General features: G+C 43.7%; 1 protein-coding gene across 5 annotated transcripts in view; it reads left to right on the top strand.

Annotated features, from left to right (window-relative positions):
- Positions 1 to 1,285: 1,285 nt before the first annotated feature.
- ZCCHC2 (zinc finger CCHC-type containing 2) overlaps positions 1,286 to 22,699 on the top strand; it is a 58,481-nt gene continuing 37,067 nt past the window's right edge. For all 5 annotated transcript variants that reach the window (XR_010932994.1, XR_010932993.1, XM_067698894.1 and 2 more), the window contains exons 1-4: positions 1,286 to 2,621; positions 14,962 to 15,073; positions 17,660 to 17,736; positions 20,016 to 20,087. Coding sequence is in view for 3 of the 5 variants with exons in the window: in XM_067698894.1 (XP_067554995.1) it covers positions 1,683 to 2,621; positions 14,962 to 15,073; positions 17,660 to 17,736; positions 20,016 to 20,087 (1,200 nt within the window). In the remaining 2 variants the exon portion in view is untranslated. The remainder of the gene's footprint in view (positions 2,622 to 14,961; positions 15,074 to 17,659; positions 17,737 to 20,015; positions 20,088 to 22,699) is intronic.

The following is a 22,699-nucleotide window of genomic DNA, read 5'->3' as shown; positions in this document are numbered from 1 at the left end:
GCTCCATTGGTTTTTAAAAAGCAACAAACAAGGGCTTCCCTAGTGGTGCAGTGGTTGAGACTCTGACTGCCAAGGCAGGGGACACGGGTTCGAGCCCTGGTCTGGGAGGGTCCCACGTGCCGCGGAGCAACTAGGCCCGTGAGCCACAATTACTGAGCCTGCGCGTTTGGAGCCTGTGCTCCGCAACAAGAGAGGCCGCGATAGTGAGAGGCCCGCGCACCGCGATGAAGAGTGGCCCGCACTTGCCGCAACTAGAGAAAGCCCTCGCACAGAAACGAAGACCCAACACAAACAAAAATAAATAAATTAAAAAAAAAAAAGCAAACAGAGAGGGAAGAGATTTTGGAGGTCTTTAAACCTTAAAAATGAAAACTTAAAAAAAAAAAGTTGAAAGCCTGTTCCCGGCATGGGAATTCAAAATATTACGTTTTGTAGAAAATAAAATAATCCCCCAAAGATGGGGGCTTTGGAGGGCTTTTGCTAACTGTCGTGGAAATAATTTCCAAAGAGCGTTACAGACCAGAGGCAACTGTTAGGCCAGAGGCGTCCACACCAGAGCGTCCCGCCTCGGTCCAGAGGCCGTGGAACTCCCGTGGGTCGGGTCGCCCCTGCGCCCCCAGCGTCGACCCGTGCCGCCCGCGCCCCGGGTGAGCGCTCGCCCGGGATCGAGGTGTCCTGGCCCCCCAACCCACAGCCGCAGCCCAGCTTCCCCACCCTGTTCCCCGATCCGCAATCCGGAGAGCCGACACAGAGATCCCGGTAAAGCTGCGGTGGGAACTGTCCTGTCGCTGACTTCCAGACAGTCGGCCGGGCTGTGAACCGAAGAAGTGCGGGTTAGCGCGCTCCCTCCGGAGGAAGCCCGGTTCCTGGGACGCGTACCGCGCGGCCGCGAAGGGAACCCGGCAGCGCTCTGGGGCGGCGGCCCCCGTGAGGAGGTAGGGCAGAGTCGGTAGTCACAAGCCGTGCTCGGGCCCCTGGAAAAGGTGCAGTTCCCCACCTCCCTCCTCACACGTGGGGCTTGCACCCTCCTCGCCGCGCTCCTGCCCATCTAGCCGCCACCCACGGTCCCACAGCGTCCTCCCCCCGACCCGCAGCAACCACCAGACATTAGGACCGCGCGGAAGCCGTCCAGAGGGAAGGCGCCTAAAGGCCAGTTGGGCGTGGCTTCTCGGAGAGAGGCGGGCCTCGGGGGCGGGGAGAGCTACGCAACCATTGGTTCGGGCTGCTGATTGGCTGAAGTGCCTGAGTGGAGCCCGCAAGCGTCTCCGCCCCGACTAGCCGCTCCTCCTCTTCTCCCAGCCGATCGGTCCGCACCACTTCGCGAGGGAACCGCTCAGGTACCGCCGCCACAGCCCAGTGCGGACGACGGGAGAGGGAGGCAGAAGGAGGACACGCTCGCTCGCTTGCTCGCTCCCACCCGCACCCGGGCTCCTAGAGCCGGCGCGGAGCCCAGGGGGAGGAGCCACTGCGGGCACGCCCCGCCTCTGGCCCGGGAAGACTACGCCAGCGACCCCGCCGGCTGGCCACCGCCCCCCTTGCCGGCCGAGACCCGCCCCCGGCCCTCCCTCGGCGGCATGGAGGGGACCCGCTCCTGACGGCCGCGCCGCCGCCTCGGCCCCCGCCCCTCCTCCTGGCCCCTCCCTCCCGCCCCCGCTCGCATGTCCGCGCCGCCTTAGCCGAGGATGCTGAGGATGAAGCTGCCGCTGAAGCCGTCGCACCCCGCGGAGCCGCCGCCCGAGGCGGAGGAGCCTGAGGCGGACGCGCGGCCAGGCGCTAAGGCGCCGCCGCGTCGCCGCCGCGACTGCCGACCCCCGCCGCCGCCGCCGCTCTCGGGCCCGCCGCGGGGCCCCCCGCTGCCGCCGCCGCCGCCGCCGCCACCCGGGGGGCTCGGGCAGCCTGTTGCTGGCGGATCGGCGGCGGGGGCGGGCATGCCGAGCGGCGGCGGCGGGCCCACGGCGGCGCTGCGCGAGCAGGAGCGGGTGTATGAGTGGTTCGGGCTGGTGCTGGGCTCGGCGCAGCGCCTGGAGTTCATGTGCGGGCTGCTGGACCTGTGCAACCCGCTGGAGCTGCGCTTCCTCGGCTCGTGCCTGGAGGACCTGGCACGCAAGGACTACCACTACCTGCGCGACTCGGAGGCCAAGGCCAACGGTCTCTCGGACCCGGGGCCGCTGGCCGACTTCCGAGAGCCCGCAGTGCGCTCGCGCCTCATCGTCTACCTGGCGCTGCTGGGTTCCGAGAACCGTGAGGCCGCCGGCCGCCTGCACCGCCTCCTGCCCCAGGTGGACTCGGTGCTTAAGAGCCTGCGCGCGGCCCGGGGCGACGGCTTGCGGGGCGGCGCGGAGGACGAGCCCGGCGAGGACGGCGACAACGAGGAGGACGCCGAGAAGGACGGCTCCGGCCCGGAAGGCGGCGGCGCCGAGCCCCAGCCCTGCGGCGGGCTGGGCTTCAGGGCCCAGGAGGAACTGCTGCTGCTCTTCACCATGGCCTCGCTGCACCCGGCGTTCTCCTTCCACCAGCGGGTCACCCTGAGGGAGCACCTGGAGAGGCTCCGCACCGCGCTCCGCGGGAGCCCCGAAGACGGGGAGGCGGAGCTGTGTAACTTTGCCGGCCCCAGGGCCCAGGTAAGGCGCGCCAGCCTCCCTACGCCCGCGGGGCGGCCTCCCCCGCCTGCCTTTCGGACGCCCCTTGACCGAGCCTCACCCCGGCGCAGGTGGCTCGGCATCCCCAGCCCAGGCTCCCAGCCCTAGAGCACTAATCTGCGTTTTGCTGGGCCGCTCAGTTGCACTCCCCACCCCCCCGCCCCTACACACACGGGTACCCGCCATAACAGAATGCTCTAGAAGTCTCTTCCGTGCCGGAGTTGCCACGGAAAACATGGAGCGCTCAGCCCCGTCCCCCTCTCGGATGAAGGGTCTCGGGACCTTTCTGGCTTTGAGCATCTCGACGTGCTGGGAAAGGCGAAGCGCTAGGGGAGCCTGTGTGTTGGCCGCAGTCAGCCCTGGGCTGAGCTTTCCCTTTCCTGCCTCCTGGCGCTCTGCTCACACGTTGTAAAGCTCTGCCTTGCCCCTCGGTGAGGCGTCCTAAAGGTGCGCTCCCGGCGTGTGGCCCTGTCTTTGATACAGAGGGGCTCTTTTTGCTCAGTGTATGCCTGAGTTAGAGGGAGTCGTAGGGTCTTTGGCTCCTGCTCAGGGAACTTGATGTTCCCAGAAAAACGTCAGATGTGGAGACCCGCGAAATGACTCAAATTAGATAAGTCGTAGCGCTGGTTGTCTGGGTAAAGAAACCCCTCCTGGGGCGGTTGGTTATGCTCTTTGCCTCTGGCGTGTCCTAGTTTCTAACGGGTTTGAGCCGTGCTTACACATTTGAGTACGGGGATGTTTGTTGGTCCTTTACTGAGGCATAAGTGTTTTCTAAAAAGTTATTAAACACCAAAGTGTAGAAGACGAGAATTAAGATAAGTCATTTGTCGCAAACATTAAAGAAAATTAATTTATTTGGCCACGAAAGCAATTTAATAATAATCTAGGCCCAATATAAAGTCCTTGAGCGTCACAATCTTATGGAGTAGTAGCTTTTATTTAGAGTAAAACCTGTACAGTAAGTTTATTTTCGTGGTTCACAACTATTTAAAAAGTATTTATTTGGATGCCGTGTTAACTTAGGTGATCTCCAGGATGGAAAGGGGGAGTTTTTTCACTCCTTGCTTGAAAGTTAATTAAACTTATATATCTGCTGACGTTCAATACCTTGGAATTTAAACTGGGCATTGTATTTCTCTAATGGCTGTGTGGACCCAGCACCCATAGAATGAAAGGAATTTGGGGGCTGGAAGGGATTTAGGGATAATCTAGGCTGAACCCCTCCTTTTTATAACGAGGCTTCTGTGAAGTGACTAACTCACATTTTAGGACATACTTTATCAAACTCAGATGTAGTAACGCTAGTATCCAGAATTTTCTTGGTGAGCTTGAAATATTTTCCAATGTCTACTACTAGCATGCAACTGTGTATACTGATGGTATAAGCCCTTACCACTCTTCAGCCTACTCACTAAAATAATTCCAAAAAAATCCTGCACCCGTCATTAAATTTAGAGAAGCAAGTCTGAACTCAGAAGCAGTACTTATATATCTTTAAAAAAATTGTTTTCTTGTAATAGTATATATTGTAGAGATAACCTTAGAGTGTAGATATAATCAAAATGTCCCAAGTGGAGCAGTTTATATTCCATTCGTATCATTCCAACAAGGGTAACCGATTTCTGGTTTTAAAGCTGAGTCTTTTTTTTTTTTTTGCCTTTAAAATTTGCTTATAATGTGTTGGAAGGTGACTAGACAAGGAGAGAGAAGCACGAAAACCACAGTAATGAAATTTTTATCGTGACTGCAGTGTGTGGCCTTTTCTGGCAACCAGTGAGTGCTGGGAAGAGTGGACAGAGTGAGGCTGGGCATCCTGCCATTAATTTCAGCACATCATTACTTCTCAGGCAGTGCCTTGTGCTGTGGCTATCAGTAGAAGTGGGGGAATAAATAATAGGGGATACACACACTACAGGTGACACTGAAAGCTATTTCTAGACGTTGGTGTTGTGATGAACTTTTTTTCTCCAGTAGTTGTTTAGGGTTACCGTAACAAGTCACTTAAGTCTCACTAAATTGTTACTGCCCCACACTTTCTGCTTGTTGGCGTGGACTCGGAGGCCCTCAGCTGTGGCTTGTTATGGACTTGAAGACATTTCCGCGGATCTTATTGCTCCCAGGCTCGCTCTCTAGAGGCGGCAGATGGGGGTGGATTGATTTCAGTCCCTGTTCACTGCAGTCCAACCCAGCTGTACCGCGGCCTTGCACCGTCGATGCACTAGGGGGAGGGAGGGCCCACCTCCGAGTCTGCACGGAGGTGCCCGAGGCTCGCGCCCGAGGGCCGCGCGGTCACGCGCCGCCGCGGACCGGCGGACGGCGACTGGGGGCCGGTCCTGTGGGGTTCCTCCCCTCGCCCGCCCTGCAAGATGGCGGCCGCGCGCCTCCCACGTGACTGGCGCTGGGCCCGCCCCCGAGGGAGCGGGCTGAGGACGGGCCGCGCTTCCAAGGGGGTGTCCCTTAGGCCTTCGCTGGGCGAGGCGGAGTTGAAGGATCGAGCGAAGAACCCTGTGGATTGCATGGTGCACTCTGGGAATGGTAAAGGGGAGTTCTTGTGGCAGCCTTTTTTGGCCCCGGAAGTAACCTTTAAGACCCATACTTGTAACTTCTTCATTGCTTAGGAATAATTGTATTTCTTCACTAGTGTCTTAAGCATCAGCTATATTAAATGGATGAAGTAGAGCTAATCGTCTTTTAATTCTGTTAGAGTAAGGGTATACTAGCCATGACTTACGGGAAGTTTTAGGTTGCTTTGGCGGCAGCAAAGAATACAAATAGCTCACTTAATAAATGTCTTTGGGGAGAGGCTTTTAGAAGATCACAGTTAAGCAGTGATTATTTTAGTAGCAAATGGGAGCTATTGGGTATCCTCCTCCAGTTACTTACATTTTTCTCTGCAGTGGTTTTCTCAGGTAAGGAGAACTCAGGGAAGATCTCACTTATACCGTAAGTTAATATACCATTAATTTTTCTGCAAATTAACTAATGTAATATATATCGTTTGTTTTTAATTACCTTTTGTGGGTTTTTTTTATGGAATAGGGGACAGGAAGTGTGTTGTAGAGGCTATCAAAGCCTTGAAGAGTGATAGCCATGTTTAGTATAGCACTAGACTTGGAGGCTTAAATTCCAGCTCTGCCACTTACTTTGTAATATTAACCAGGACACTTAAATCCGTGAGCCTCCCTCTGATCTGTAAAATGGGAATAATAACTTATTTTTAAGGTTATGGTGATTGAATTAAGGGAATATGATGCAAAATAATTCACATTGTCTTGAGCACAAATTCTTTGAGAATGACGTTCAGTGCGTTTTCTTTTCCACTAAGATGCAGCCATCCAGATTGTTACATCAGTTGTTTTCAGGAGTAGGTTTTGTTTTCTTTTCTTTTTTTTAGCGTAATAGAAGTCTATACATAATAGTATTTTCTGTATTCTCTATTACCATACCTCTAAATTGATTGGTGTTCAGGAAGGTTAAGTAATTAAGCTGATGTATGAGACACATTTGGGGCAGTTTTGTTAATTCTTACATTGTAAAGATCTGGTATGCTACAGATAAGCCCAAAGGAAGCATTTCTCTGGGTCACAAATCATTAAAATATGTATTTTCCCCATATTGGATTTGGGGATGGGAATAGAGAAAATACATATTTTGAATTTGGGTTATCATGAACTCCCGTGCAACCATAATCTGCTTAAATCTTTTTCACATTTAGTTAGGATGATGTAAAGCTATTTTGCAGTTTTGTTAAGTTATGAAATTTTTCGTTTATTTCAGAGTGCAGCCTGGAATCCATGGATAATTAAACATTTTTATGCCTTTTTTTATAGAAGCTATTAAATTGGCTGATGTTTAAGCATATTTAATATTTTTGTTATTCTTGAGAAATATTAAGCTTAATTTTTTTTTTTTTTTTTTTAAGAAAAGCAGAAAAAGCCTGAACTACCCTCAAAGCAGACTGAGTTTCACTTTTATCAACCGTGTTTTCCATTATGGAGGACTGTGTTGTCACAGCACTCCCTTTCTTCACAGAGAGCGCTTTGTTACACAAGCCACCTTCATCCAGGCTGTGTAAACAGTCACTCCAGAAGGGAAGTGCCTAATCGGGTGTTTATGTTACAGGTGGCAGAGCTGCTGGGTGCTCGGTAGTCCGTTTCCTTCTGTTCTTCCTATGCTCCAGGGAACATTTGGCTTTAATGCCCTTCTAAATGTCTTAGTTCATTGGGCCTGTTTAATGCTCATTCAAGAAATCATTTGAGGTCAGGTTTAGGTTTTGAAGAGGTCATTTTTGCAAGTTATTTGGCCTTTCACGTTTCAGACTGCCTAGTATTGAATAGGGATCTCATCACCATTTATTGCATGTAACTGCCGTGAAGATGAACGTGATAACGTACATGAAAATGCTTGGTAAACACGAGTGAGATAGGTCAACCCATCTGTCTATTGATGGTTCCAAGAGTGGATAGCACAATTTGGTTGCAGTGGATGAACAGAAATGCAGAAGCCTGAAGAGATGATAGGGGTTGGGTTACAGAGGGCCTTGAAGGTCAGATGAAAGAAACTGGTTGCAGTGGGAGCAAGTGGAAATTTGTGTGTCTCCCTGAAATGTTCACTGTCACTTTAAATTCATATGTATGAAAAGAATGCATCACTGATTTGTAAAAAAAAAAGATCTTCCAGACTCATCCAGTTTTCTCAATGGTACCATCATATTCCTAGTCACTCTGATTTGCTTGATAATCTTAATCCTCTCCACCCCTCATATGCTGGATCCCCCCTTTTCTCATCCTTGCTGACACCATTCTGTTTTGGGACTTTTACCTCTGATTCCCTTGCTTTCAGCCTTCCCACTTCTTACCTGTTGGATACCACTGCCAGATACATCTTCCTAAAGCAATATTTAATCATACCATGTTTTCTTACAGTGACTGATGGGACGTGGTCTCTACTAGGTCTTTGGACTCAAAATCTTTCTTCTGCTCCTTCCTCTCACGTCTGTTCTTTTATTCAAGGCTGACTCATGCCATCACTTCTTGCATGTTGTTCTCTGGAATTGTCCGTGTGGTAATCTTCTCCTAAGACTCTTCACTGCCTCTGCATTCCAGTAGCGTGTATATTCTGTGTTACAATTTCGCTACGTATCCTATGATTCTTTTTTTTTTCTTTTACTTTGAGTTATTTTTAACTTAAAATCCAGGAGGGAAGGTCAATTTTATAAGTTCCCCAAAGACTCAGGCATCACGTCTCATTTTTTGGTCAACATTGCATATATTGTAAGTGTTCAGTCAAAATTTCGTATGCTTAGGATATTTCAAATATAGCTCTGAGGGCTTCCCTGGTGACGCAGTGGTTGAGAGTCCGCCTGCCGATGCAGGGGACACGGGTTCGTGCCCCGGTCCGGGAGGATCCCACGTGCCGCGGAGCGGCTGAGTCCGTGAGCCATGGCCGCTGAGCCTGTGCGTCCAGAGGCTGTGCTCTGCAACGGGAGAGGCCACGACAGTGAGAGGCCCGCATACCACAAAAACAAAAACAAAAAAACAAACAAACAAAAATATAGCTCTGAAAAATACCATTATGATTAATTGCTGTAAGACAAAGTGCATCAGGAAGTGATTTTTTTTTGGTGGGGGGGGGGGGTTGGTGAATTATCAGCTACCTTATGGTTACTTGCAGCCATGTAGTATAGGCACAGTTGTTTTGGAAATAATAGAAGGAATTGTTCCTTTAGGTAGAAAGCATGGAACAGTATAGATTTGAACTGAAGCTTCAATGAGTGAATGCTGAATAGTTGTGCTTATTAATTATTCTTTCAAAATCAGGTCGTGTGTTATGTACAGCACTCCCTAAATTAAGTTTTTGTGTGTAGGGGTGCATATTGGTGCAAACCTATGGGTGATGTTTTGATAGGATGGAGAAAGTCACAACTTACAAACTGTATTATTGTTTGGGTAATCGTAGTTACTGTCGCCCAGTGTTGATCTCTGATCCGTGATTTGCTTGAGGGGTGGTGGGAGCCAGATGTGGAATTGAGATAGTACCTTGCTTATGATCTGAAAGTTAAAAACTTTGGTCACTCAAGTGAGCAGTTTATAATCTAAGAATTGTGGGGTTTTTATGTTTCTTGTTAGGAACGTTTAAATTGGGAGCGTTAGGAAGCATAATGTTCCCTCAGTATAACTGATTTTTGTTTTGGGTATCAAATGCTTGAAATTCTCTAGTGGTCCTGGAAGGAACAGCATGGTCGTGTGTCAGCCACAGTGCTGTGGTGTTTGGAGAAGACTTCCTCAGGAAAGAGATCAAACACTTACAGAGAGGGTGATGTTGAGTGGTTTTGTTAGTTTGGGGAAGGTGCCTGTTCTCCCAGTTGGTATTGAACACAAGTCCTAATGCAGTGTTTCCCAACACTAATAATTACCGACCTATAAGTCACTTTCTGTCAAGGATGCTTCATAAGCTTTATAAGTTACAATTTCCACATGGTCCCAGGAACATTTCTCCACTGGGGGTGAAGGCTGTGCTTCAGCTAGAAGTCCGTGCAGGGCCATTTGGCGGTCAGGCTCCTGAGCCCAGGCTCACCTCCTACCAAGATCCTTTGGTGTCTCCTGTGGGGTGGGGCTGTGTAGGAGAGGGCAGTTCGGTCATATACGGGCTAGGGAGGAGAGACACATCCTCGTTAGATCCTTTTGTACCCATGCTCATGGGTGCGTTCTTTTCAACTCACCCAAGAAACATTCTGGCAAAGTGGGGATTTAAAAATCTGGGGGCTGCTAGCCCAGGGATGTAGCAGCTCTTGTTCAGCCTCCTAATTCCAGGGTAAAAGAAGAGGTCTTTCCCCTTCTGTGGTAGGAGAGCAGAAGGTTGGTAAAGGAAACAGATGCTGATGTTAAAGAGGGGGGCACCCCAGCTTTGGTCTAGGCCAGAAGCCATTACCACTACTCCCTGCATTCTATACCTTTCTAGTCCAATACAGTTTATATTTTTTCACCAGTCCACCTATCAGCTACAGATGGCGCCATTGAGGTTCAAAGAGCAGAGACACAAAGGGAGTTTCGTAAACATCACATCCAGGTAAAAACTGCTGCCCTCACTTCTTTCATTCTATACTCCCCTCATCCCCAGTAGGCTTTTGTATCAGTGTTCTTCTGCTAGATCTTCCCTAATTGTGCATCCTACAAGAGCAGTTCTCTAGAAAAGACGATGACATCGACAATTTTAATGTTTTTTATTTGTAATAAATTCAGAGTTCCCCAGAATACATAGAAAGTTACAGTGAATCAAGTTTCCCACTCCCATCTTTGTTTGATGCACCCAGTTCCAGGCCACTCCTGCTCTACACAGGTAGCCGCTGTCAGTTCAGAGATGTCATGTTAGGAAGAATTTAACAGAGCCAGGTCTGGTCTGTGGGCTGTGATGGCAAAGTGTATACACGGATTCAGTACATAGTTTAGCACTTCCTCCCACATTCAATAACTAGAGTGCGCTTACCCATGCTTTAACATAGTGAATTCTACCACACTCATCTTGCTGAATCACCTTATTCGCACATTTCTAGTTAAACAGTAAATTACATAGGAAGTGAGTCCATGATCATAGCAAAAATCCATACTGAAATCCATAGCAGAAACCCAAATGGCATACTGTTTCTAAGCTGCTGATTCATTGCTCCCTCCTTTCTGCACTGTTGGGTCAGTTTTGTTCTTTGCGGCATAACTTTAATACATTTACCATCCATGTTTCTTCTCACACCAGAACTTGCCTTTTATCAGATGCTATAGATTGATTCAAGGCATTTCTTTGGGTTGGGTTATACTGTTTCATTGAGTAAAGATGAGACAGATATCTGCTTTTCTACCACATCCTCTCAATTAAAGAGACAGACAATAATTCTTAAATTCGCCTCAGCTTCTTCCCTCTTCTTCTACCAAAAGAGATGAAATTTGACATCTCAGTAATGTTTCTAATAATGAATCATTTTCTGACATTCAAAGGAAGACTTTCTATGAATCTTGCTTAAATAATAGCATATGCTTTAGGTACAATCCTGGTTATTTAAAGAAGAGAATCTAAAACCTAGAACTGTAACAGATTACCCAAAACTTAGTGGCTTAAAGCAACAGCCATTTTATTATTATTTCTCATAATTCTGTGGCCCAGGAATTTAGACAGGTAACTAACAGCAGGGGCGACTTGTCTCTACTCCAGGATGTCTGGAGACACAGCTGGGGACTGGGGGCATCTCTACCCCTCTCCTCTCTCTGCATGGTCTCTGGCATGGCAGCCTCAGGAGAATTGCACTCCTCACAGGCTGGCTCAGGACTCCAAGAGCAAGTGTTCCCAGAGGCCCAGCTGCAAGGCTTCTTATGACCTATCTATAGCCATCCAGGAACATCCCTTCCATCCCATCCTACTGGTCAGTCAGGTCTCTAAAGTCAGCCCAGATCCACTGGTTGGTAATTAGACCCACCTTTCAGTGGGAGGAGTATCAAAAGTATTTTTGGCTATCTTTCATCTACCACAAAAGCTTAATAAGGTGGTGTTGTTATATAAACTAGTGTTAAATTCTAAGTCTGATTTGATGAGTGTAAAAACTTCTGAAGTTAGTAAAATTAGTAAAAAAAAAAAAAAACTAAGAAATTCATTTTCTGCTTTTGTTTTTTGTTTCTTTCTTAGAAAGAATGTCTTGGTATTTTAAAATGTACAGTCCGCATCAAAGGACAAGAGGGAATGTGTAGAACATTGGTAGATGAGCTAAAATAAACCTACAGTTTGACCTTTGTTAAAGTAAAATGAGACCAGTGTGATCTTTGTTCTAATGATGTATTTTCAGAGAAGAATCTTTTTAGGACTGTCCAGTCACTTGACTATTTCACAAACTTTCTCCACATTTAAGAGATCTCAAGTATGTAATTGTGATGGCTCTACATGCGTAAAATTGAAATCTGAGCAATCTCTAGAATGAACGAGATATATTACGTGACATGTGGATTTGAGCTAACCAGGAGCACGCCATAGGTCAGAAAAAGCTTTACACACTCAAATGAGTTATAGAAAGGAGAAGGGCACACACATACCAATGCTCTTTTTGTTCCTGTGCATTCTTTTGCCGGCTTAGAATTTTTAAACTTCGTCTTCTTAATCCAAGCAGAGAAAATTCTCCCACTTTCTACTTGGTCCTGATTCTTTTTGTAAAATGCCAATTCTGGCATGTCATCTATATTGCATTTGCTTGGGAATCTGAACTTAATAGAAAAAGTGGGCATAATTCCTTCCTGTACGATTCCATTGAACCAGTAGTTCTCAGATTTTATGGCACCTTCCTCTACGCAGAGCAAAGCACGCGTGACAAGGAGAGGAGAAACGGCAGAACTGACCACCGTTCACGCTGGGACCAATAAACACCGTGATTCTGATCTCTGTAGCTCATGAGGCATTAAATTTTTGTTAAATTAATAAAATTTAAAATTTTATAGTTTCTAAATTTAGTCTAAATGATTTTATAGCTTTGGTACATGCTGAGACTTGGTGTTGGGAGGGGGCAGAAAACTTAATTAGTAGATATTTCATGGGTTGACGAACTTCAGTCCTTGGTCAAATACCATTTTTCTGCCTATCTTATTAAACTAGGAGGCTTTTTACTTGGTTTTTAAATTGTGTTCTTTAAAGTAACTTCAGGCTTTAAAAATGTGATTTTGATTGTGAAGCAAACTACTTTCACACAATTGCTTCAATATAAAATTTGTGGAGACAACATGATAAAATTATTCTTCTTAATTTTTTATTGTGGTAAAATATAATAACAAAATTTGCTGTTTTAACCTTTTTTGAGCGTACAGTTCAGTGGCAGTAAGTACGTTCACACCGTTGTGCAACCATCACCACCATCCATCTCCAGAACTTTTCTTTTATCCCGCACTGAACCTCTGTATCCATTAAGCAGCTACCCCTCGTTCCCCTCTCTCTGAAGCCACTGGTAGCCACCATTCTACCTTCTCCATGCATTTGACTACTCTAAGGTACCCCATATAAGTAGAATCATACAGTATTTGTCTTTTTGTGTCTGGCTTATTTCACTTAGCATAATGCCCTCAAGATTCATCCATGTGTCAATTTTGTTCCTTTTTAAGGCTGAGTAATGTTCAGTTGTATATATACCACATTTTGTTTATCTGTTCATCAGTGGACATTTGAATTGTTTCCACCTTTTGGCTATTGTTCATAATGCTGCTATGAACATTGGAGTACTAATTATCTGCTTGAGCCTCTGCTTTCAGTTCTTTTGGGTATATACCTAGGAGTGGAATTGCTGGATCATATGATAATTTTATTTTTTTGAGGAACTGCTGTACTGTCTTCCACAGTGGCTGCACTGTTTTACACTCCCACCAGCAATGCTCAAGGGCTCCGATTTCTCCACATCTTCACCAGTACTTGTCCATTTTTTGGATAATAGCCATTCTGATGGGTATGAAGTGGTATCTCATTGTAGTTTTGCTTCTCATTTCCCTGATGAAAACTGTTGTTTCTTTTATATTTTGCATTCATTTATATTTAAAGGTGTTATTTTTAATTCATGAACTACATATGAACAGTGTGGAAAATACTCTCTATAAAATGGTTGACCTATTAAGCTAAACTTCCAGTTTACACAAGTATTTGAGAGGATTACAGTGCTTTATTTATATTGATTTTTGACGTATTTACAGCAATTTTAGGCCAATGTGGTTGTATTACTTTGTAGTAAATGATTATATGGTTTGGGTTAGGAAATACATGATTCTGTTAGAAGAATTCCTGTATCCACTTTTTTTTTATTCAGTAATATTGAAAGTTGGTGAATGCCATTCGAAAGTTGGATGTTGACTTAAGAGGTCAGTGCTCCCCTTCTTAAGTGTTTCTGTGTAGACAGTCTTTATTTCCTTGGGTTTCTAGAACAAGACATACTATTAGGCTGAAGCTTTGCTCCCAAGAGTACCTATTATGGTGCCTTATTCCTAGAAATAGAGGTGTCAACTGGCAACCCACACTCATTGACAGGCCAGAATGAATGATGAGACTATAGAACAAAATATATTTTTTTAACTTCTTTATTGGAGTATAATTGCTTTACAATGGCGTGTTAGTTTCTGCTGTATAACAAAGTGAATCAGCTATACATATACATATATCCCCATATCCCCTCCCTCTTGCGTCTCCCTCCCACCCTCCCTATCCCACCCCTCTAGGTTGTCACAAAGCACCGAGCTGATCTCCCTGTGCTATGCAGCTGCTTCCCACTAGCTATCTGTTTTACATTTGGTAGTGTATATATGTCCATGCCACTCTCTCACTTCGTCCCAGCTTACCCTTCTGCTTCCCCGTGTCCTCAAGTCCATTCTCTGTGTCTGTGTCTTTAAATTAGGATTCTTGGAAAGTTTAGGGTCTTCTGTTTACTTCATTTCTCTATACAGTTCAAAAAATTAACGTATATTATTTATTGCAGATTTGCAAAATTGTAATTGGTTCCTGTAACTGAGATAATTTGGGTCTGAGTAGTGTTTTGAGATTCTGAACATAAAGGGGAGGATAAGGTGTGAGTTGTGATAAAGAACTGTGATAAAGCTGTTTTAATTTTTGGCTTACCCAGTGGGTTAGAGTAACAATATATACAAGACAATACTTGAATTCTGAGAGCTGTGTGTAAGATTAGCATGCTCTTCATTACTCCAAGTAGCAGTTCTGGGGTGAAACTTACCTCTAGTTCACTAATGGTAGCGATTGGCTGAGCAAATTCAGATTTAGAGCACCCGGTTGCTATTAGATGGTTTAACATTAATAGTAAGGTCATTGTCGACACACATTCTTGTTTAGAATTGTGTATTGATGATACTTTTGCTAACAAAGCGTCTTGTTAGACTGTCACTAAGACCAAGTAATGAATAAAAATTGCATAATTATATAAAAAATACAAATACCCTTACATCTGGGGAATAGCATAAAGGGTACCATCTTTTTATATTTATTTCTTCGATCCTGGTTCACTTAGGTAAAGAATTGACATCATTGGCAGTTCTGAATAGCAGTTTGCAAGGTGTCCCAGGAAACTGGGACAGTAAATAATGGATAGAATATTGCCATTAAATGAAGATAAATATTGATACTTCTTTCCCCACTGCTCTGACACTGTACCTTTCTGCTCTTAATGTGTAATCACCTATTTTATCTCTAAAAATTGCTATTAAAATTATTGCTATTAAAAGTAGGACTTTAATCTGGTTTATTTTTGTGGCATTCACTATTCTTAGTCTCTGATATAGATTAACATGTGCCCCTCTTTCTCCTCTAGAATGACTCTGCTCATGGTGATTATATGCAAAGTAATGAGGCCAGTTTAATGGAGCAAGCCCCGATACCCCATGATGGACTTACTGTGGCACCTCATAGAACCCAGCGAGAAGGTATGCTGTGTTTTTCCTCAACTTTAAAACATCTGTACACGAAAAGATTGCAGAGCGCTACTGACATAGGTTAACTCACTCCTCTTTCTCCTTTTTGAAGTAGAGAAATCCTACAGGTCCTGGGTTTAGCTCAAATGCCAGCCCTCCCACTTCCTTGACTCTGTGTCTGGGCTCTGGCTCTGCAGCCCCTGTCCCAGCCCATGCTTACATGGTTCTGCCTTGTGGTCCCTTGTCTTAAATCTGATTGCATACTTCTGGAGGACAAAGACCTTAACGTACTCCCAGAGTATTAGCATAGTGCTTTATCTGTAGAACGTGCTCAGTGTCTACTGAAGAAATTAATTTTACAGAAGCTCACTGCAAGAGAGTGAAGAAATTCCTTACAAGCCCGTTCTTCCTGCAGTAATGCAGTTTTCAGGGGGACTGGGTGGAGGAGTGAAAGGACATTGCCACCTGAAAAGAAAAGAGTTCAGATATTCTCTTCTCCTCACATCTGGGGAGTCCGTTAACCTGTATTGAGGGAAATTTGAAATGGCAAATGTTGACTGCCACCTGGGTGGTCTTGGAAGGGTGAAGGATGTACAGTTAGCATCACACTCAGTTATAACAGCTTTGAATTGATGTCGTTTTGCTTCCTTTTAATTCCAGTAATAATCCTTTCGTGTAATGCATTTTTCCTCACGGAGGAAAAATAGGTGTGAATGTTTAATGTTTAGAAAATGTTTACAGAATTACCACTTCTATTCAAGACTATTAAACTACTCGAATCATGAATGAACTGCTTCAGCCAGGCTCAGTGAGCCTACCAGTAACCTAGAGCAGAGTTTGGTTTTGCCGTGAAGGTCCTTTTTTTAAAAAAAGTAAAGATATTAAAAAAAAAAACATAAAGACTACATCAAAAAGGTAACAATTAACTGTAACGTACTCGTAGATGGTTTTTCCTTTATTCTTAATTTGTAAACAAATGTACACAGTCCATGCTTTTCAGTTTTAATTTATGAGGGTTAGGGGATCTCCCGTTATCAGCCATTCCTCACCACATACTCCTTTGTTTTCCTCATCTTGATTCTGATAGATCACAGCAGGTATAACTTGAAATCAAGGCTGAAGCCATAGCCGTGTTCCCGTACCCACACTGCCCCAGTGGTCCCCTTCCCTAGAAGTAAAGCTGCTTCATATTTTGGAACATTGATTAGTTCAGGTGGTTTTTATTTAATAGCATCATCCTTCACATGATTTAATAGAACAGCTTTTGGAAACAGCAGACTCTCTCACTTCCCCACTTTGGCTTTTATCATACTGCAGCAGTTGTGAGCAGTTGAAGGCTTCTAACCTGGCTTCTGAGATTTTCTTTTGTCCCATTCTCAACATTTCTCACCCACCAAGGGAAATTGGTCCAGAAGCAGGCCACCAAACATTATACATTTGGAAAGTTAACACAAAATACTGGTAATGGTATCTCCTTAGTTTATTATACCTGTTTACCAGCAAATTTCTGTAATCTTACGTTTCCTGCTTTCTCAGTGCCCACCTTCTGTGATCTACAGCAATCTTAATTCTTCCTGTATACTTTTGTTACTTTGTATATTCTACTTCGCCTATTTTAACTTATTCTTTTAAGGCAGAGTGAGTCCTTCCCTTTTCTTCTCCATCTCTTGTCCCCTGAATCCAACAGTGACCTTCTGTTGAGTCACTTTCCTAACTTCTTCCCTGTGACCTTTATCATCTTCATGACTATTTCTTCTACTTACACTGTGAGCAACAATCTTTTTTTTTTTCCCCCCTTAAGTCCTTATATTATGCTTAGTAGACTGGCTCTTTTCAATTTGTAAAGAGATTTACTTGCTAAGGTGATAACTTTTACTGAAGGATGTATGAAATGAGTAGTTTGGGGATTTGCACTTTTGCTTATTACTTCACGAGTAAGCTGACCATCTTATCTAGTTCAATTCAGAGTAATTGTTCTTAAGCCATTAATGTAATTTATAATCACTATTTTATCTGTATAATAAATTGTGAAAAATGTTGCTACAGTGAACCATCATAGTTTATTATAATGTTATGTTTGTGTTACTGTTATATGATATTAAGGGTCACATTCGAAAAAAACAATTTTTAAATTCTCAATTGGAAGGAAATTTTTACCAGTTCATATTACTTTTGAAGGGTTTTTCCCCCCCAATTTTAAAAAAACCAAAAAACATTTTCTAGTTTACACCTAATATGCATAAATAACTGAATGACTCTAAAGTGCTGTATTTGTGGTAATTTGAATTAACAGTTCTGAAGATTTCATCTAGAAAAATAATCTTCACTGCAGGCGCCTTTTATTATTTATCTTTGGTGCTTAGCAGAGTGCTTGAAATGACTTCAGCCATTCAGCATGCTTAGTGGATATAGAAACAAATTACTTCATGGATGGACAGCACATTGCTGTGCTTCGGGGTTTTTTTTGTTTTATTTCATGATTAAGGCTAGTAGTAAAGATGAAGATAAATAGCTTAATCGTTTGGCTTTGTCAGGTTGGGTAACTGAAATATGTATCTAGTCTCTGTAGAACAAGTCAGCATGTTTTCTTTCTTTCAGCTGTACACATTGAGAAGATAATGTTGAAAGGAGTCCAGAGAAAAAGGGCTGACAAATATTGGGAGTACACCTTCAAAGTAAGCTACTCTCATCACCCAAAAAGATATCTCATACTATGTTAAATGATCTTTTGGAAAGAATGAAAATTGATCTTTGGAACAACTTAATGGCAGGTTTGCCAATTTAAGGGAAGCTATACCCATGTCTGTGTTTGTCTGAATTAAGGGAATGTACTGTTTTCAGTATATACTGCATGGTTTGCCAAGTGTTAAAAATTGTATCACATTAAAGTTACTCTGACAGTTTTATTAAAAAGAAATAAGAGCCTTAGATTTAAGGTGTAAGATATATCTTTAAAAAGTGAAAGTAAACATTCACCAGTATTTTTAAAAATCAAGATCACAGGCATTGTCTTTTCCTGGTATTTTTCTCCTCCTCTTCTTTCTCCAAGGCTTTTATTTTCTGGCCTTTGTTGGCTTTTCTTATCTCTAATTGCTCTGCTGTCATTCTGTCCTTCACACAGCTTTCTGATTAAATGCAGAGCCCAGCTCTGTTAGTCCCCGCCGCTCCTTTTTGCCTGTTGACTATGATGTGCATTCCGTGTTGGCATCTTCCTTCCTCCCTGCTCGGGCTTTGCTGTCAAGCACTTTCTTCTGATGTGGGACTGCCCACGCCTTGAAGCCACATGGAAGGACGCTGTGTTTCTGTGCATCCTCACTTCACTTCCTACCCAAAGGTGTTGCTTGCCCAACGTTAGCTGTACTTGCCTCCCAAAGTCATTTCTGATCCTCCAGCAGAATGTTTTTTCATTCATCCCAGGTGTACCACCATCATCCCTTTCCCAGATTCTTAATTTGGGTTACATGATTTTTCTTTCCAGAAGGCTGTCATCTCATAGAGAGCAGGAATCTTCATCCTCTGCATCTCGCCATATCTGACTTGCTTAGTACATTAGTTGGAGTTTCAGGACTCTGGCTTCTGCCTTCTTCTGTGAGAAATATTCTCAGTTTTCAAATTTTAAGTCCTTATCTCCATGTTTCACCTACGTTTTGTGACGTTTAACACAAGCCCCCCTGCTCTCGTCATTCAGTTAGACCAGCTCTCCTTTTGTTGCTGGAGCTCTAAGCGCATTCCTTCCTTAAGGCCTTCGTTGTCCTCTGGCTCTGGAACGATATTCCCCCAGACCCTGGCACAGCTGACGTCCCTTCAGGTCCCACACAGGCTCGACGGCCCCTACTCTGAGGCTTTTCTTGGCACCCCTCTGACGTGCTTCTCCCAGCTCCTGCTGCATGCCCAGCTCGTTTTCTTTGGAGCACTGATCACTGATGGAACTCCTTGTACATTCATTGGCTCTAATCTGACTCCTGCACTAGACTCTGACCTCAGCCAGCAGAGGCTTCACTGTCTTGTCCACTCCTGTATCCTTTCTTAAGAACAGTGTCTGACACAAGTAGCTGCTCAACAAACATTTGAGTAATTAAAAATCATTTAAAAGATGTGTCACTTAATAAGGATATTTGTTTGAGGGTTGCTAGATAAAATTTTGTATGTATTCTTAAGTATCTGGTTAACTGTGGCATGATTGGTTGGTAAGGCTTATGTATTAGCATAGTTCAAGTATTCACTCAGCTCAAATAATTGTGAAGTAGAAATTATTAGTGGGTTACCATCGAGTCCACTGAGTTAAAGGTATCCAAGAAGTAGGTGGGTAATAGATTTTAGTTCTGGCTCTTCTGCTTACCTAGAGTTGAATCTAAGTAAGTTAGCCTTTTTGAGTTTTAGTTTCTCCATCTGAAAACAGAGGTAGTCATGTCTGCCCCATCTACGTTAATAGGATTGTAAAGCATTAAGATAAAGATGAAATCTTTTCATAAACCATAAGTCCCCATAAAAATGCAATACAGTACTACCAAAGAAGGGCGGGCAGTAAACTTGGTATTTCTCTTAAGAATGTATATTTAATTAAAGTTCCAGGAGATCGAGTTTTTCTTTTTTCTTGGGGCATAGATCTGTGCTGTCGAAGTGTCATTTTAGAGTCCCTACAATGTCACCAAGAGGAACGTAAGACATTTCCCTTTCTGAAAAATTACTAAAGTATAGTCACATTTTTAGAAGACAGCTTGTTTTGATAAACAATGAACTTTGAAAGGAGTTATTAAAATTTTTTAAAGTAGAATGTCAATATACAGTTAATTTTAACAGTTTTGAAGAAATTATGACAATACCAGATTTTTATATTTCTAATTGTTAATCTTGATAAAGTTAAAGTAAGGTCATTTGTTTTACACATGGCTTTTTTCCAGTCAGTTCCTGCCTAAGAAATAACTGTATAACGTGTTTTTTTTTTTTAAATCAGGTAAATTGGTCTGATCTTTCAGTCACAACAGTAACAAAAACCCACCAAGAACTACAGGAATTTCTGCTGAAGGTAAAAGTATAGATTTTTTTTGTTAAAACGATTTTTATGTGATATACAGCAGGGGTCCCCAACCCCCGGGCAGTGGGCAGGTAGCGGTCCTCGGCCTGTTAGGAGCTGGCCGCGCAGCAGGAAGTGAGTGGCGGTGAGCAAAGCTTCCCCTGCCGCTCCCCATTGCGCCCCATCGCTGGCATCACTGCCTGAACCATCCCATCCCACGACCCCCCGCCCCGGTCCATGGAAGAATTGTCTTCCACGAAACCGGTCCTTGGTGCCAAAAAGGTTGGGGACTGCTGGTATACAGAATCCAAAAACCTTAGTACCAAAACAAACACCAGGAAAATTAAAGCGTGTATATAGAGGCTGGCTTACAACTCTTCATGAACATTGATGTAGAAAATGTCATGTTATTCTAAACATAGATTTTGTTACCTTACATTACCAATATAAGGAATTGATGGTTTTCCACATTAAAAAAAAAAGGGGGGGGGGAACCTTATTCCTGGTTCCTTGCTGAGATGTATATTGTTGGTGACTCTGCGCCTGGCGCCCGACAGGGTCTCTCCTCTGGGTTTCCCTAAACTTTATCTACTGTTTGTCTTGACAGATTTCATTTTTCAGTCACAGAATTTCTCTAAAGGCTTAGGTGTTTTTTTAAAAAAAATGCAGCCCGAAATAAATAATTTGCTCTTCAGAATCACAGTAATTAATGGTCCCCCTACTTAGCCAACATCTGAATATAGTGGTTTTTTCGTAGGACCAATGCCTTATCAGGTTATATGAAATAATTGGCAACTAGCATACTTGTAGGAATGAATTGCTGATTATGAAATATCCTTTCAAGTTTACCATATGTCTCTTTTCCTTTTCATCTTCCTTTTAAAATCATCTACAAAAGGTAAGAGCATAAGCTGTCTGCTTGACAACCTGTACATACTAACAGTCTTTAACTTCTGTGGAGGCTGTTGAACTGCACCTAAAGTTTGCTATAGTGAGAAGGGTCAGTGAGTTTGCTGTAGTGAGTTTGAGGTCAGTGCTTTCCAATCCTTTTTTCCATATCAGTAGTAGCCTCTCTGTCCTCCACATCCTGGCCTCCTTCCCCTGCTGCTCCTTGACGGCTGTGTCTGGCACCTGTGTTGTTTCTCCTTGCCAGAAAGGAAGTTCCATGAAGGCAGGGTTCTTGTTTCATCCTCACTGCTGTATCCACAGTGCCAGAAACAGTACTTAGGACAGGGTCGGAGTTTGAACTATATGTTGACTCAATGAATGAATGGATTAATGAGGAGAGTTGCAAAAACCAAATTGTAATGAGATTTTGTAGATGGTTATCCGTCAGGCCTCAGTGTTTTTAAAGAAGAACTTGTACCGAGGTGTGAATGCCTTCCAGCACGCTGAGCTTGTGCTGTGGCTGAGCCGGGGCCCCGGAGGTGGGGGACTGGGTATGCTGGAACAAAGACCAGGCAGGTGAGAAAGTTCGAGTGACTGGTATAGAAGAGACATGTATTTTTAGCGAATATGCCTTCCTCTAGGACTGGAAGTAGTCCCTGGATATTGAAGGTAAAAGCACTTGAAAATAAATCAGTTTGCAAATTCCACTGGCTGCATATCCGCACTCTGCCCAGTCACGTGAGCAGTCACTGACCAGGTGAAAATGAATATATTCTCACCTTCCTGTGTTTAGAAGAGCCATCAGTCATTCGGTAGTTGAAATAAGCTTCTCCACTGAAGCTGGTTTTGGCTGTGTACAGATATTCAGGAGAAATTGTGTTTAAAATGGGTAATGTGATATATGCCTAATGTTCTAAATCTGTATTAAAATGATAACATCAAAGTATAAATACTGAAATGAATGGTCATTTCCTTGTTTGGAAAAATGTGTAGATCCAGAACATGTTTCTTCCTGTTTGTGGTCTGAGGATGTGATTTACACAGTGGGTGTGTGGAATGCCAGCAGAGTGTTTGACCTTACCACGTTAATAAAAGGGCCAGGAAGAGCTTCATTCTGTGATAACATCTTGATTCCATAGTCTTACTGTGCCTAAAATAGTAATACTTACGCTACCTTTGTTAAATTTTCCATTTCTGAATTGTTGACTCAAAATGCTTATTTGTCAGAAGAATACTTACTTTGGGTTCTCCAATTAAACATTAATATGTAAACGGACAAATTTGTATAGATTGTTATATTCCTGTGGCACCTTAGATAAATGTGTTAATGGTTCTAAATTTTAGTGAAAGTGACTGCAGTTCACAAGTTAATTGCAAAGACGAGTTATCAAAAGTCAAATTTAAAACTTTGACTTCTTGAAAGACTTGGAAAATTAGTTTTATAAGGGATCAATTTATTAGGCATTTTAGTAGGTAAACTAGTTAATAAAAACAAAGTTTTAAGTCATTTTATTTAATTAAAAAATTTTCTTGGTCAACTGATGATTTTTTTGTGATTTCTTGTACATGGCTCTGAGGCCACCTCCATCACACTGAGGAAAAGGTTACTAAACCTCCAATTCATCTTTTTATGTAAGATTCTGAGTGTTCACCCCATCTTTCACACCCAGGTCTTTATTTGGTGTGTAGCGTTGACAGTCTGACATGGCCTGAGGTTCACACGTGATACAGAAGGC

This window comes from Pseudorca crassidens, chromosome 12, assembly GCF_039906515.1.
Source record: "Pseudorca crassidens isolate mPseCra1 chromosome 12, mPseCra1.hap1, whole genome shotgun sequence".
NCBI classification, from domain to species: Eukaryota; Metazoa; Chordata; class Mammalia; order Artiodactyla; family Delphinidae; genus Pseudorca; species Pseudorca crassidens.
This window is presented reverse-complemented; position numbering and strand designations above follow the sequence as displayed.